This window comes from Patiria miniata, unplaced genomic scaffold, assembly GCF_015706575.1.
Source record: "Patiria miniata isolate m_02_andy unplaced genomic scaffold, ASM1570657v1 HiC_scaffold_29, whole genome shotgun sequence".
In the NCBI taxonomy this organism is placed as follows: Eukaryota; Metazoa; Echinodermata; class Asteroidea; order Valvatida; family Asterinidae; genus Patiria; species Patiria miniata.
The window spans coordinates 3,824,450-3,841,865 of NW_024037068.1; the positions used below are offsets into that span (position 1 = coordinate 3,824,450).

Consider the following 17,416-nt stretch of genomic DNA (forward strand, 5'->3'; position numbering starts at 1 on the left):
CAGGAACCGGTTCCAGATTATGAGATCGGTACCCGTAACCAACTCTACAAAATACACCGTAACTTCTCAGACAATGAAAGAGAAAGGTTTCGAATGTCATCAGTGGGAAAATTGTAAAATGAAAAACATTGCGAAAGTTGCAGTTTTGCAGACCTTTACGCACAATCTGAACAGCAACTTCTGAGATTTGAATTTTTGGGTTGGGTTCTTTAATGGATACCCGGTACCCATGTTATTTGAATCAGTTTCCGGATTCCTGTACTACTGTAAATGCACACCCCTAGACGTACCGGTACATGTCCAAAAATTCGATTTCAAGAATCGTCGTCATAGTTGTCGTTAAATATCACCAGCGATAAAACCTCAGTTTAAAAGTTAAAAATATTCAACAAAGTCCCTCTGAAGGCCCGTCTTTAAAAAAAAGTTGATTTTATAAATCATATTGTTTGCCTAACCAGGGTTGTTAATAAAGATATAAAGATACATGTATATATCTTTATATATGATGAAGTCAAACACTCCATATGCCAATTGAATTACAATGAACCAGGGCAGATGGCATGAACCGTACTTTGTACATGCCATCTTGGTGTCTGTTAGCATAATAAATGCCCCATGCTTCATTAACCTTGGAACTTAATATTGAAAGCTACCATACTGTAAAGAAAAATTGTTTGAGACAAACCTTTTTTCAGATGCCACTTGCACTCGTGAACACAATTGATACAAAAAAGGGTCTTTGAACCATAGAGTTTTACAATTAAAAGCAGGTCGGCTTGTTGACTTTACTACCCAAAAGTCACGCTCGATGGTTGTAAAGTCCACTACCCTACTATGCTTGATAACAGTACAGTTTTGTAGCACTTTCGACTTGTGCATGTTGCTGTCGAAAGTGGTGTAAAAAGGTGATTGCCGTCGATAGGGTTTATGGGCTTGGATTGGGCCGTTGATGAAGGGCAGCTTACAGGCTTACAGCGACCCAATGGACTTCATTGGAGATGACCATTTACTCTCCTTAGTTTATGGACAATGTGATGATTTCCACTATAAACATGATGAAAGGTAAACCTTGTTTTGAACTTCTTACTTTCTGTGAAGGAAGAACATGTACATGTACATGTACATATGGCCACGTGTGGTCTAGCGGTAGAGCACAGGATGCATGATCGTGAGGTTGTGGGTTCGAGCCCCGCCATGGCCATGCGTGTTGTGCCCTTGAGTAAGGCGCTTTACCTCAGTTACTCCTTTCAACCCTGGTGTTAAATGGGTACCGGCATTATTCAATGCTGGAAAGGTAACAAACTCGTCAGTGTCAGTACCATGGCAGTAAGCCAGCGAGCAATTTTTTCTTACAATTGTTTTCAACAAACAATTTTTTTGGTTCACAATTAGGAACAGAAAACCCTTAAAGTACTGAACAGTGTCTTCCTGAAGTGACATCAAAACATCAGTGCCCTCAGTGTTTAAAGAAGTGCACTTTTCAATAAACTTAACCACAAAGGGACGTCAAATAGTTTTTTAAGAGGAGTAGAAAGTTGCACAGAATGTGTTAAAGGGGCACTAGGTCCTGAAATCCCCCCAAATTTTATGTTTTGGATTGTTTACTTAGCCTATTTCAAACATCTGGTTGAAAGGAAACCAACCTAATGTCTTACCATTCCCGAGAAAAGGCAGAAAAACCCGCTTGTTTACAGGGGACATGACGGAGTACGAATACGTTTTCGTGTTGCTTTCAGTGTATGATATACATGTACTCATTGTGTGTCTCCGGAACAGCGGTGATGAATCACCAATTATGAAAAAAAAAAGTGGTTTCTTCAACGTCGGCAAAAGGCGAACACTTTATGAATGAAATCACAACTAGCCCCCAAACAGCTCGAATTTATGGGGTCGCAAAAGTGGACCCTGCCTCTGGCAAGCATAATTCAGGAATAACACAAAAACGCCCAGTTTTGAAAGGATAGTTGTGTGGATGTTTATTTTTAAATGGTATTTCTGATTAACATCATCTCGTTCAAAGCGCGTTTTGCAGCCCAATTGGGCCCAATTAAGTTTCTCTGGCACTTTGGAACGCATGTGACCGATGTGTACATGATGTACACACGATATGGCTTAGTTCGTAAATTTGCGTGCCAAGTGTGAGCATGGAGTAGCGTCATCTAAGCTGTAGTTGGGCCAGCCCAATTTAAGTTGGGATCGTCTTAAAGGTACAGTCCATCATTTGTAATTTGTGCATTTTCTTCGTTTGAAGCAACTAACGTGCTCAAAATCTAAAGAAGAGTGATGAATAACTAAACTGATGAAGGTTCAGCTCAGCTTCAGCTGTGTATTCGGCGAAAACAACATTCTGGGATCTCAATTTCAAATCAAAAGTTGCCGAATCATGTTTTGAATTGGGCCTGAATTCAGCTTCCGAGACACGTTCTCACTGAGCCGATTGCAGCTATTGCAGCTATGCGATGCCTCGCACTGATCCGACGAATCGTAGCAACCGCGCGCGGGTGTGCGTCATGTCAACGCTTGCGCGCTCTTCGCCGAATACACAAACGAACTACTAACTGAAATTTCCAATGATGCGTCTTTAGACGCACCGTTCGGAAAGGCCTTCTTTCATTGATTTCTTCAAAATGACAGCTTGCCAGAAGGAATAATTTCACAGGGAGTTTATTCCCCTTACTATCTTTCAACCAAGTATGTTTTTCAACAATAATTACGTCAGTTATTTTTGGATAGCTGCAAATGATGGACTGTAGCTTTAAATCAAAGAAGTGACTGAGGGTATAGTTGGCATAACAGACACATACAGGGTGTCCCCCCCCCCAAAAAAAAGAACCATCAAAGTGCCCGCTTTTTCACAGCTTTTAAAAAATGCATCGCAAATATTGTTACATATCTGAAGAGTGCAGTTCATTAGCTTTTCAACAACCAAAAAGTGTTTCCAATCGGAAAAAAATATTTATTGAGTTATGGCCAATTGAAAAAAAGGGTCGCTTTTTTGAAAGTCCGTGGCATCTTGATATTTGACTGCCGCAATAAGAACACAGGCCGAAATTTGCAGCCGTGAAAGAGGCTACCAAGTAGAGGGCAGAGACAGAGCAGCGCAGTAAACATCTAAGAAGTTAACCAAACGGTCCTTTTTAGGACTACAATTTCTTCCAAAAGGGGAACACAAAACATAGGATCGACTGCAGGAAAAGGCGACACACGAGATCTGTGGATCACTTGTTTTAAAAGCTGAAAAAAAAGAGGGCACTTTTTTTGGGGGGGGGGGGGACACCCTGTGTGATGAAGTCAAACACTCCATATGTCAATTGAATTACAATGAACCAGGGCAGATGACATGTACCGTACATTGTACCATCTTGGTGTCTGTTAGCATGATAAAGCATCAGTGCCCCATTTAATTTTACATTGAAAGCTACCATAGTATAAAGAAAAAATGATTGAGAGACACCTTTTTTTAGATGCCACTTGCACTCGTGAACACAATACAAAAAAAGGTCTTTGAACCATAGAGTTTTACAAATAAAAGCAGGTCAGCTTGTTGGCTTTACTACCCAAAGTCCACTACCCTATTGTGCTTAATAGCAGTACAGTTGTGTAGCACTTTGGACTTGTGCATGTTGCTGTCGAAAGTGGGTAAAAATGTGATTGCCGTCGATAGGGTTTATGGGCTTGGATTGGGCCGTTGATGAAGGGCAGCTTACAGGCTTACAGCGACCCAATGGACTTCATTGGAGATGCCCATTTACTCTCCTTATTTTATGGACAACATGATGATTTCCAATATAAACATGATAAAAGGTAAACCTTGTTTTGAACTTCTGACTTTCTGTGAAGGAAGAACATGTACACATGTACATGTACATATGGACACGTGTGGTCTAGCGGTAGAGCACAGGATGCATGATCGTGAGGTTGTGGGTTCGAGCCCCGCCGTGGCCATGCGTGTTGTGCCCTTGAGTAAGGCACTTTACCTCAATTACTCCTCTCAACCCAGGTGTTCAATGGGTACCGGTGTCACTTGAAAATCCGACTCCTATGAAAATCGGACCCCTATTTCCCTATTATTGGTTGATCCCTCGCACGTGACAGGTCACTCGCCCGAAACGATCCTAAAAATAGCATAGTATCGTACTCACGCGTGCGCAGTACTACCAATGAGTCCACATTTCATGGAGTCGGATATTCACGCTACACCGGCATTATTCAATGCTGGAAAGGTAACAAACTTGGTTGTTTTTTGGGGTCTGGTACCGTAAATGGATAATTCCATTGCTTCCGCTTCTTTATTTAGAATTTGCCGTTTAAAAGTTTGATTTGCATCTTCTTGTGTACACACAAACACTAAATCAGAAATCAGGCTCTCATTCAGCTATGGTACACATGTAATTCAAATACCCCGGTACAATAACCATCTCTGACTCACAGGTTCCCTTTTTTACTCCTGGTTGGAGAGAAGTACATGTATTTATACTGACAAAGTATCATGCCCAAGGACACACACCACAACCCCAGGCTGGACTCCAACCCACAGCCTGCAGAATTTGTGACGCTCCAGATCACGAGGCCAGGCCACCGCACTCCACATATTAACCCTAACCTCCCCAAATCTTGTCGAGGATGCGCTGTCTTGGGACGGACCCTGTGTTGTTTATGCTCAGCCATGCATAAATTTAGGCCTACAATGTAGAGTTTACTTGAAATCCTCCACACCGCTCCAGGATGTCACTGGCTCTGCCTCAACATACTTACAGTGATTGCCGGAGGATTTTGCAGAATTGAGGCAGTGGTCACCCCTCCAAGGACTGCATTCAAGATATAACAGATGATTTTTGGAGGATTGAGGCTGTACTCAATTTTTCCAGGATTTTGCAGGATTGAGGTTGCATCCTAGCAAAAATGACTTTAAGTAGGGTTAAAACATGTGTTGAAATTTCGTGCAGGTGTCAATTTTTGTTCTCCTTTGGTTTTCTTTCAGGGGCATGGAGGCCATTCCGGGGAATGTTAGCCTGATCAAAGACAAGCAGAACCTGGTTGGTATCAGCATAGGGGGTGGTGCCCCGCTATGCCCCTGTCTCTACATTGTACAGGTTGGTACCCTCCACAATATAACATTTTTATTATGTTGTTCTGGGGATATCAGATTAAAAGTCTGTGTCTGTTTAAGAACATAACATAGGGCTTTTCCGCTTATTTTATGAGTTACATAATATTTTTTTATGGATGTGTAGTCGTGTACATGTAAATGATCAATTTCATGTACCATCAGAGTTCAAAGAGCATTTTATGTCCAATTTGATAGAAGCAAAAAATAATTTTTTTTTTTTTTTTAAAAATCAGGTGATGACGTCATCATGACATCATTTCAATTTTTCCATACTAGTAACATTAATTAACTACCCACCAAGTTTCCTGATGATCAGTATGCGTTTTAACAAACATAAAGGGATAGAACAAAAAGAAAAAAAGAAGAAGAAAGAAAAATCAGAACAAAAACAAAGGCTTTTCAGCAAAGTTGGCTGAAAAGCCCAACATTCTTGACCTTAAGAACCACCAAATGGAAAACACTTTCAAAAGTTTCACAAGTTATAAACGAGTAGTCCAGAAAATTGAATAGGAAATATACTCTTTCAAATGGGAAATAACGGTTCATAATTCAAACCACTTCGAAAAATTGTTTTTGAAATCTACGGGAAACTATTTTCTGGTTTGTAACTCTGGGATATTTGAACAGAGATTAAAATGGATGCAATAATTTTTGCTGGGCGTAGAGGGCTGGCCTAGTGTCCTCTTTGTGCTGACTGACTCCCCGACTGACTGACTCCCCGTCACTTGTCGTGACTTAGAGTAGTTGTAGACTGGTAACAAGAGCCAGGCAGTGCTATTGTATAGGATTACCCTGAAGCACCAATGAGTGAGCTAAAGCTGGTCCATAGTGTAGAACAGACTAGTACTGGGACTCAAATCCGAATTGTTGGTGATCCGGTTTTGATTCTACTATTTAGAATTTTGAAACTGAATATCCGAAACAAAACAAAAAAAAGTGGGGACTTCCTTTTTCACGATATCGGCACAGGAAGAAAATAATCAAGTTGTTTATTTTAATTCTAGAAAACCATATGTTTGTCGATTTTAACTGTCCCAAAACAGCTCCAGAGGATTTTGAAACCTCCAATTTGTCCCATCACTAGAACAGATGCATGAAAACAATTCAATTCAATAGAATTTACGCACTCTTGGTCCAGCTTTTCTAGGCTTGCCTCGTTTGTCTTACTCAGAATTTACTTTCAAAATCAAAACCATTACAGAAATCGTTTCTTCAAAATGTACACGGTAGGCTAAATAGTTCTTATTTGATGATAGAAAAGCTCGGGGAAACGTTTTTGTTTCTAAAACCTGCCCATTGCCTCATTTGTACAGAAATTATAATGGATGAAATATTTGCATAATATTGGATGGCTTTGAGGTGGATACAAGAATATATTGCACGAGCTATTCGACTTGTGCAATATTATCATAGCAAGTGCAATATATTCTTGTATCCAGCGAAAAAAAGCCATCCAGTATTATTATTATTATAATTATATCAGGCTGACTTGATCCGCAAGAAATACAATTCAAGACACTGTCCTCATTTCGTCTTTTTCGTCAACTATTTTAAGCTGCCACTGTAATATTGTTGACAACAGTGCGCGTATACCTGGCCTTCTGCGCGCTGCATGTGGCCGCTGCATGTGCGCAGCGTGTTCCGTGTTCGACGGTACGCGCGCGCTACGCTCGGTTGAGTGGTTGACAACTGTGACTTTCTATGCTCTTGATCGTGCGGGAACCAGCGAAAATGCCCGGATGACTGCAGTCAAGCAGGTACTTAATTATGGCAGTCATCTGGGTACTTTTTATGAAAGCGTACAATAAGCTGATTTACTTTTACTGCTGGAAGCCTGATGTAAATAATAATAGATAATATTTCCTTGATCTAAAGGGTCAGCCTTTTGCCCCCTTATTGACTGAATGCCCTAAACTAAGACTTTCAGGTCCAGCTAAACTAGGCCAGCATGGTCTTGTAACTGTAATGATTAAGGGAATAAATGTGTGCTCCGGAGGTTTTTATCACTCTGTTTAAGACCACTTAGAGTCTGGGTGCTGATAATTACCCGAGCCGGAGGCGAGGGTAATTATCAGCACCCAGACTCAAAGTGGTCTTAAACAGAGTGATAAATACCGACGGAGCACATATTTATTCCCATTCATAAATACCTTTTCAGTAAAAAAAAAATCATATAATTCGTTCAAAACATCCCGATTTTGTTCAACAAATTCACTTTATGCTTTTTGAAACATCCCTCTTGCAAAATAATGGAGTGTTCAGCCAAGAGTAAGATGTAAACAACCCTTTTATGGAGATTGACGCACGCGTAGCATGTTCTGCGCGATGTCGCGCAGAACGCACCTGGCGCGTTGCGTTTTGAATTTAGAACTATAAAATTCTGACTCCCTGGTGGTGTTGCGCATGCCTACATGAGGATTGTGAACGTTCAACCAATGAAACGATAAGAGGCACTGTATTTTTAGGAGTCCACATTTTATTGTGACACTGGAAAAGTGTTTAAGACCAGCTAGCCATGTCTTTATCATCCGTTTAAGACCGGCCACGTGACGGGCTCTCGACCAATAGGAATGCGTAAACTGTCTTAGGTATTTATGAATATTGATTAAATGGATTTCTTGTTCCCGATTTGACTGTAGGTGTTTGATAATACCCCAGCATCTAAGGACGGCACGCTGGCGTCAGGAGACGAGATTGTGGGAGTCAATGGAAAGTCGGTTAAAGGGAGGACAAAAGTGGAGGTGGCTCGGATGATACAGGCCATCAAGGTGAGCAGGAATTCAAACAAGTGCTTGAGAAACTGTCAGTGCAGATGGAGAGGTACTGGTGAGGGTCTCTGTGCCTTTTGCTTAGCCAGAATACAACAACATTCTGTGGCCTATTCGGTTCGTTAGTAAAAACGTCATACAGGCACGTGCACCACTTATTACTAGCGCCCATTGGATAAGCACTCAAGTTGCGTTAACTTCCGGTTGCAATGGTTCCAATGCTACTTAATGGCCAGTGGGCGTGGTTTAGAATGAACTGACGTCACACTAACGAACTGGATTAACGAGTATCTATTGGAGGGCAAGTCTGGTGCCAGCAGCCGCGTTAATTCCAGCTCCAATAGCGTATATTAAAATTGCTGCAGTTAACAGGGGTGTGAAATCTCAGCTTTTAATAAAGCTGATTTCAGCTTTTTTTGTTTTGGCTTTCAGCTTTTTTCCCTCACATGCTGTGTACAAAAGTATAGGAGATTTCCAAAGTTCACCTTTTTTACACCTTTTTCAGCTGTTTTCAGCTATTTTTATCAGTGGTCACTCACAGGGTGTGAGTTAAAAAGCTCGTAGTTTATCTTGGGTGCATGCTGGTGGTCCGCTGCAAGGCGCGCCACTGCCCGCCTGGCCTTCCTCTCGGTCTCCGAGAGAGTGCCGAGCGCAGCTGAAACGTTTACTTTGACAAAAAAATTGGAGTGTTCAAAGCAGGCCGACCGCCTGGACAGCAGAGCGTGGAATAATGGTATATGACCTCGGTTCTATTGCGTTGGTTTTCGGAACTCGAGGTAATGATTAAGAAGGACTGATGGGGGCATTCCTACTGCGGTGTGAGAGGTGAAATTCTTGGATCGTCGCAAGACGACCGACTGTGAAAGCATTTGCCAAGAATGTTTTCATGAAACTTTGAACACAATTCAACACTTTGAGCTTGGTCTTGCATAAATCCACATGCATGCACTATGAATTGTATTCAATCGATTGAAATCCATCAAGTACAGAGATGCCAACCATTACTCTTTTGGAGTAATTGTTAGGATTTTGAGGCATGTTACTACTCTTGAAAATTCCAGCTGTCCTATATGCCAACATTGTGGTTACTCTGAAGAGTACTGTGGTTACTCTTAAACTTGACTGTTGTCCGATGTATTTACATTAGCATTACTCTTTGCAGGAAGAATCATTACTAATTTGTAGTCTGTAAACTTGGCATCTCTGCAAGTATGATTTCAAGTGTGTATGTGGCTTTCCTACCGGGTATGACGTGGCAGGGTCCATTTTACCTATGTTGCTGCTCTGGCACAACCAATGTACCCTAATCAGGGGTGTAGCATAGCGAGACTGATATGAATTGGGGGGGAGGGGGGACCACAACAAATTTGCCAACAGACCCTGGACACCATCTAACTAATGGAGGCACTATTCAAGCAAAGCAAATGATCTTTGACACTGTCGGACAATGGGTGGCGCTGTTCGTTATGGCATATTTGCTAACACATACGATTTATGCCGACAAACACTTAATTGGGGGTGGGAAACACCCCCCCCCCCCCCCGACCCTTCCATTAGCAATGCCCATGGGACATGTCCTTGTTCAGTGTTTTGATTTGGTGGGTTATATGCCGACTGAAGCTTTAAATGCAGACAGAGAGAAATTATTGGGAGGGGGTACACTACAGCGCAAGGCGTTGACACAGTGCATTCTACAAAATCAGTGAATGGACACTTAATAAACAGGCATTCAGCCTAAATCCTCCAAAATCCTCCCAAAACACCTGATGGATTTAGGAGATTTGAGGTCTTTGAGGAGGGTTAGGGTTAATAATGTATGTAACACTACTTATATTGTTAATTTTTTGTCTCCCCGTCACTCTTATTGCAGTCGGAGGTGATCATGAACTACAACAAGTTGCACGCCGACCCCAAGCAGGGCAAGTCCCTGGACATCGTCTTGAAGAAGGCCAAGCATCGCATGGTAGAGAACATGAGCTCCTCCACTGCAGATGCCCTGGGTCTCAGTCGGGCCATCTTGTGCAATGGTCAGCAGCTTTCCCAATTTCAATCTTTTATTGTTGGGCTAACCGTTTCTTGAAACCTGTGAACCAGGTCTGCAGAAATAAAAAAATGTTACTTGTTGTAAAGTACTTGTACTCGTATTAACCCTAACCTCCCAAATCCTCCAAAATCCTTTTTGCAGAATGGAAGATTTTGTAGGATTGAGGCTTTATGGCAAAAACGTGTGGCTGATTTTGCAGGATGCACTGTGTCAAGGTCTTGGGCCAGACCTTGTGTTGTTAATGTTCAGCCGTGCCTAAATTTAGGCCTAGATTATACTTGAAATCCTCTGCACTGCTCCAGGATGTCACTGGCTCTGCCTCAACATGTTGACAGTGCATGATTGCTGGAGGATTTTGCATTCAAGAAATAATGGATGATTTTGGAGGATTGAAGACGTGTGCAATTTTTACGTGGAGGAAGTTGGAGGACTTTGCAGGATTGAGGCTGCATACCGTACTAGCACAAATGCCGAGGGAGTTAAGGTTAATGGCTATATATATTTGTTTCTGAGTTTGATAATGATTGTTCGTCAAGCAGTCATAGTGTGTTTGAAATTTTGAATTCGAGAGATACTTTCTTAGAAACAGTGAAAAATCATGCAAATTTGTTTGTGTATTGCCCTTGCTGCAGATGTGTTAATTAAGAAGATGGACGAGCTTCAGGGGACAGCGGTGATGTACAAGGGCCTGATGGAACACGCCAAGAAGATGCTGAAAGCATTCTATGACCTCTCCCAGACACACAAAGGTAGGTGAAAATATGTGATGGAGAATAATCCCCCCCCCCCAAAAAAAATGTTTAAAAAATGATAACGAAATCACAAAATTAGTTGTTTTCCTAGGTAACTTCCAAGGTTTGCTGATAAACAGTTTGAAATTTAGATATTGTTTTCCACATGTTAATATGGAAATTGCAGTTTTTAAAGAATTGGAAAGTGAACAAATTCACTAAGGAAAACCACAAAGAGACATTTAAATGATTAACAAGACAGTTTTTTACATTAATTGAGTTAGTGTAATGTAATAAGGGCAGTTTTCAGGAAAGGTTGCACAGAAAGTCTTATGGGGGTCCATGGTATCCAAAAGTCTGAAGGGATGATTTATGATTTTTTTCTTCAAAGAATGGACCCTGAGATAATTAGAAAAGTATGAATCAGAGTTAACTGTCCATCAAAACAGGTTTTTGCCTCCAAACAAGAAGTCCACAAAGCTTCACATTGGAGATTATTATGAAATCTCCTCTGAGTTTTTTAATGCATGTAAAAAAGAATGTTCAGGAAAGGACGTTCTTTTATTAACTTGTTTAACGGAAAATGGTGAGGCCTCACTTTAAAATAGAATAACTTGAAAACCGTGGGTCCGATCATGATGAACTTTGGTGTTTGTATTTTGGGAACAAGTCGATGTGTTCAGCCATTTTGCGAGTTTTTCTTGTGATCTCATCTGATTTTCCCTCAGTTTGCATTTTTTTAACGTAAACCTATAAAAATAAATTTTGTAGATTGCTGCAATATGGGAGGGGGGGGGGGAATTGTTGAAAAAAACTTGCATGTTTTTCTATTTTTTTCTTGGGAAATTATGAAGGTATTTCCAATTTTTCATTTTTCAACCTTTCCCGTAAAACTGCCCCTAAGTCTATTCAACCAAATTGAAAAGTAATTTACATGTCAACAATGCAAAACATGTTTGAAGGCAGAGGACAAAGCATTTCATCCAATATTCATCATGTTTATCTTCTTTTTGAATATTGTTTTTCCCCCACATGTAGCTTTTGGCGAGATCTTCGGCGTCATTGGTGCCAGGGAGCCCCAGCCAAAGGCTAGCGAGGCATTCACAGTGTTTGCAGACGCTCACAGGAACATGGAGAAGTTTGGCATCCGTCTCCTTAGAACAGTCAAGCCTGTAAATTTTCTTCTTTTTTTGAGTTAAGAATATTTGTGGGCATATGGAGCACTTGTTTTTTGTTCAGAAAGTTTTATTGGGGTTTCCAGGGTGGTACGGGCAGGGCGCCCCCCCCCCCCCCAGCAGTGACTGAAATGTTCTCAAATAAGGACATTTTTCACTTGAGAGAGCCCTTCCACACCAGCCCCCCCCCCTCACCCTCTCTGGGTCCGCCCTTGAATGTACATGTAAATCATTCCTTTTTTTTTTTTACAGCAAAACACATATGCAAAACACATATGCACACTTAATTATTAAAAAAAAATTTGTTATCCTTAGTTTTATCACTTTCTCAATTGTTCAGCTTTGACTGCTGATGAAACTTTAAGTTCCGGGTTTTGCCCTTCATTGACTTAAAATACCTTTGAATTACTTTTATTTTCAGAATCTACATTGACAATTTATTATCTAACTCGGTTATTATTATTATCGTCTAACTGATGTTAACGTTAATTCAAGGAATAATGTACATTAATGTGCACAATCTATTGAAGGAAAAAACGTTTCATGTATTTCTACACTCTTTCAATTAGCTTTATTTAATTATTGGTTTTTTTTTTCACCTTTATGTGTAGAATTTGTGAGCCCTACGCAATATGATATTAACTCCTTTTGTTCTGAATGTACTCGACTTTTCTAGATGCTGACCGATTTGGGTACCTTTCTCACCAAAGCCATTCCAGACACCCGCCTCACCATCAAGAAATACGCAGATGCCAAGTTTGAGTATTTGGTAAGTTTGTGTGTGTGTTTGCTCATTGTAAATACATCATGGACACAAAATACTACAAGGCAAGTGTAGTAAAACTGGTCCTAGATGCCAAACAATTCGATTCGGAATGGCTGTTGACTGGAAGTGTTTAGTTGTGGTCTACGGAATGGGACATAACATGGTAATCCTATACAATAGCACTGCCCGACTCACAAGCAGTCAGTCAGCCAGTCAGTCAATTAAATACAAAGAGGACTATAAGGCAAAAAAAAAAGTCTCCAGTTTCTGGTATGGAGCTTGCTCCAAAAGGGGTGCGGCGATACATTTTTTTTTTTCCCCTACTTTTTTTTTCTTCAAAGTCGGCTGATGTTCCAGATGAGGCTTTGATCCCCTTAAAACTCTCAAAAATATCCTTCAGAGTGGAGCTTGAGGTGACCTCAGTAAGGCCATAAGGCTTGAGAATTCTGCATCTTCATACAATCTCGACCGACGCGGACATTCTTCGGGAAATTTGGATAGTCAAGACGAAAATCGGAGAAAACAGTAGTAACGTTAGAACAAACAGCAACATCGACATTGTGCATGAGCTGCCAGGCTGGTCATTAGTCTGCTCCCTTACATATTGCGCTCATTAAAAAGCGTTTACAGGTTCCAGATACATGTTTACAGGTTCCAAAATAATGTAGGAAAATGGACTCAATGTGTGAACAAAAGAAAGCTTTAAAGGCAGAATAGACCATTTGTCCTTCATGCATTTTTTTTTCATTTGAAGCAACGAAAGTTCTCAAAATCTAAAGACGGATGCTTAACAACTAACCTGATGAACTTTTAGCTCTGTGAATACTGTATATTTCGAGAAAACACAATAGTCTGGATCCCGATTTCAGTTCAAAATTTGCCATGCCTATTTTGAATTTTGCTGTCTTGTGACGCAATCCCAAAATTGGCATTAAGGACGTGATTCCCATGCAGCTGATTGTAGCTGAGGGATATGTCACACACCGAATCATGTCAACGCTTGCACCCATTCACGGATTCGCTCAATTTACAAACCAACCACAAATGGAAATTTCCCAAAATGTGTCACTTGACATATCTTTGGAAATGACCTTCTTTTGTTGTTGTTTTCTTCAAAATGACAGCATGACAGAAGGAATAATTTCACAGAGAGTTTTAATAGTGTCATTACTATCTTTAAACCAAGTAAACTTTTTAAAATAATTTGGTCCCTTACTTTTTTGATAGCTGCAAATGGTCCACTCCACCTTTAAATAATGAGAGCAAATAAAGGACACTGTTGGTTCCCACACACTGTTTACCATTTGTATAATTAACGTACATACCAGTGTGCACGAGGCAAGATAATGTCCAATGGTTCTTCCTTCATGGCGTTCTTCATCCTTTAAACTGTTGAGGGTGTAATTGAACATGGAATCATTGTCAATCAATAGAACAATAGAACAAAGTTTAGAACATCTTTGAATGGGTTGAAAGTATTTTTTTCATTGAATAGAATGTGTGTATTCTCCCTGATTTTTATGGTGTGTTGTTCCCCTTTCCAGTCCTATTGCTTGAAAGTAAAAGAGATGGATGATGAAGAATATGCTTATGCTACACTGGGGGAACCACTCTACAGGGTTGAAACGGGCAACTATGAATACAGGTAAAATCAACACGTCTAAGTTCAATTAAGCAATGAGAGTTTTAGCTGCAGGATAGCAGCTCAACAAATCATCATGTCTGTCCGTTAGTTAGTTAGTTAGTTAGTTAGTTAGTTAGTTAGTTAGTTAGTAACAAACATTGATTTGCTAGCAACAAACGTTGCAATTGTCTATTGCTCCTACATATTTTGACAGAATTCAACCAGACTTTGTCGAAAGTATCAGCAGCCCAGCCCCAACATGTCACATGACTAAACTGGGGTCAAAGGTCATCATGGGGTCACTGGGATCAAAAATCTCCCTACAGAAATTACATGGCACAATCACGTGACTCCTGCATGAACACGAATTCGTTGGCCCGCAGTTTCCGAGATCTGACAGAGCTTGTTTTTTTTCTCTAATTTAATAAATGAGACTATTGTAAGTCAGCTGTTTTAGTAAGAGATTTAAACGATTTTGGTTACAATCAGTTTTGTGAAGTACAGCGCAATAAGTTCATTATTCATTTATTGGATTCTGGTCACAATCTTTTAAAGACTGGTATTGAAAGATTTACTCCTATCTAATAACCTTTAAAAAAAAAGGACTAAGAAATGCCCATATTAGTCAGCAGGGATAGATTCAAACCCAGGCTGTACTTACAAAAGAGGCATGGAAAAATAGTACGTAAATATTATAATACTTTCATTTTAAGCAGACTTTACTGCCTTTGAAGCTTTACTTTTGTCAATAAATCTTTCTCTCGCTCTTTTATAAAGGTTAATATTGAGGTGTCGTCAGCTAGCACGAGCCAAATTTGCCAAGCTGCGGTCTGACGTCATGGTCAAATTGGAGCTGCTGGACCAAAAACACGGTAAGGCACGACAGTGACCCTTGGCCTTGAACCTTGGGACTTAACTTAGGTCATCTTTACATGAAACTACACATGAGCGATATCATTTCGATTATAAGAATATTTCTGGAATAACTTGGAAATTAGAGAGGTCGTCAGTGTTACGGGGTTCTTACCTATGATTGAGGCTTGGAAAGATGACACATATGCAGACAGGATTCTGACCAACAACTGGGTATTCTAGAACAGTCGATAACGGCATGACTGGCCTTACATAGGACAAACTCAAGAGGGCGCTATACAGTTTTAGTGGTGATGAGTTACTCCTATATCCCAGGCAATTACGAGATTTGTCCGGTAAACTATTTTTTTGATAAGAAACCTGCTGGTAAATTGCGGATGCTGTATTGAAAGCAGTCTTCACTGAATGTAACTCCAGGTCTTTGGAGACAAGTAAAGTTGACTTTGGGTTTGAAATAAAGAGCTGATGTCCTTAAGCAAGAGACTTGACTGCAATTTCATTTCTTGCACATGAAGAAAGTTGGAAGGAGGTGGCATTTTGAAGATGACACTACCCAGGGTTCTTAAGTAACTGCCAAGGCGGTTTTAGTTTCAACATTGGGTTTTGCCCTTCCCAGATTAGTTTCCTATAAACCCTAACTCCCTAGGCATTTTTACTAGGATGCAACCTCGATCCTACAAAATCCTCCAACTGCCTCCTTGTAAAAATTGCATACAGCCTCAATCCTGCAAAATCCTCTGTTATTTTCTTGAATGTGGTCCTTGGTAGGGGTGGCCACTGCCTCAATCCTGCAAAATCCTCCAGCAATCACTGTCAATATGTTGAGACGGAGCCAGTGACATCCTGGAGCAGTGCGGAGGATTTCAAGTATAATGTAGGCCTCAATTTAGGCACGGCTGAGCATAAACAACACAAAGTCCGGCCCAAGACCTTGACACAGTGCATCCTCCAAAATCAGCCACAACTTATTGCCATATAGCCTCAGCCCTGCAATATCGTACATTTTGCAAAGAGGATTTTTGAGGATTTGGGAAGGTTAGGGTTAATCAATGTGTTGTAAGTGCTGTCCGAGGGGCTTGAGAGAACATGTTCACAAGCTTCCTCAAGCTTACTCAAGTCCGACTTGGGCTCACAACCTCCTGCTAAACTAGCACTGAGGTCATACCACTCACCCACCAAGCCTGCTAGGGTCAGCTGGCCGGTTAAATCTGGTGTTAGTTTTTTGGAGGTTTTGAGAAATTTCTAGGGGGAAAAAACAACCTTATTTCCATCTGATGATTTATACTTACACCAATTCACTTGTTTGCCTTCCAGTGCAAGACATAGTCTTCCAGCTGCAAAGGCTTGTCTCTGCCATGGCCAACTATCTGCAAGACTGCCATCAACAGATGAAGGAAGCCGAGATATTCCCCATTGAGGTGGATCTGTTGCGCACCACCATCAATTACGACTCCGCTAACCGGTTTGACGACGATGATGAAGATGACGATGCTGCGGGAGAAGAAGTGGATGCAGTGGTGGAGGCGGAGGAGGAGCTCATCTCACCGGCTACATGAACAAATGGATGCAGTGTTGGAATTGAGTCCATCACAAGCCCATCACAAAGCCACCACAAGCCCATCACAAGCCCATCACAAGTCCATCACAAGTCCATCACAAGCCCATCACAAGCCCATCACAAATCCATCACAAGTCCATCACAAGTCACAAGCCCATCACAAATCCATCACAAGTCCATCACAAGTCACAAGCCCATCACAAGTCCATCACAAGTCCATCCAAGCTCATCACAAGTCCATCCAAGCTCATCACAAGTCCATCACAAGTCCATCACAAGCCCATCACAAGTCCACCACAAGCCCATCACAAGCCCATCACAAGTCCATCACAAGTCCATCACAAGCCCATCACAAGCCCATCACAAATCCATCACAAGTCCATCACAAGTCACAAGCCCATCACAAGTCCATCACAAGTCCATCCAAGCTCATCACAAGTCCATCCAAGCTCATCACAAGTCCATCACAAGTCCATCACAAGCCCATCACAAGTCCATCACAAGTCCATCACAAGTCCATCACAAGGCCACCACAAGCCCATCACAAGCCCATCACAAGGCCACCACAAGCCCATCACAAGCCCATCACAAGTCCATCACAAGTCCATCACAAGCCCATCACAAGCCCATCACAAATCCATCACAAGTCCATCACAAGTCACAAGCCCATCACAAGTCCATCACAAGTCCATCCAAGCTCATCACAAGTCCATCCAAGCTCATCACAAGTCCATCACAAGTCCATCACAAGCCCATCACAAGTCCAT

General features: G+C 41.2%; 1 protein-coding gene across 2 annotated transcripts in view; it reads left to right on the forward strand.

Annotated features, from left to right (window-relative positions):
* Window positions 1–16,732, forward strand: part of LOC119735857 (PRKCA-binding protein-like) — a 31,870-nt gene extending 15,138 nt beyond the window's left edge. Inside the window, exons 2-10 of one of the 2 annotated variants that reach the window (XM_038209796.1) lie at window positions 4,982–5,093; window positions 7,750–7,878; window positions 9,749–9,905; window positions 10,555–10,671; window positions 11,692–11,825; window positions 12,505–12,597; window positions 14,139–14,239; window positions 14,996–15,090; window positions 16,406–16,731. In XM_038209796.1, the coding sequence (XP_038065724.1) occupies window positions 4,982–5,093; window positions 7,750–7,878; window positions 9,749–9,905; window positions 10,555–10,671; window positions 11,692–11,825; window positions 12,505–12,597; window positions 14,139–14,239; window positions 14,996–15,090; window positions 16,406–16,647 (1,180 nt within the window). In that variant the 3' untranslated portion in view covers window positions 16,648–16,731. Of the gene's footprint in view, window positions 1–4,981; window positions 5,094–7,749; window positions 7,879–9,748; window positions 9,906–10,554; window positions 10,672–11,691; window positions 11,826–12,504; window positions 12,598–14,138; window positions 14,240–14,995; window positions 15,091–16,405 lie in introns of both variants that reach the window. The other variant, XM_038209795.1, reaches the window with a different exon arrangement.
* The last annotated feature ends 684 nt before the right edge of the window (window positions 16,733–17,416 follow it).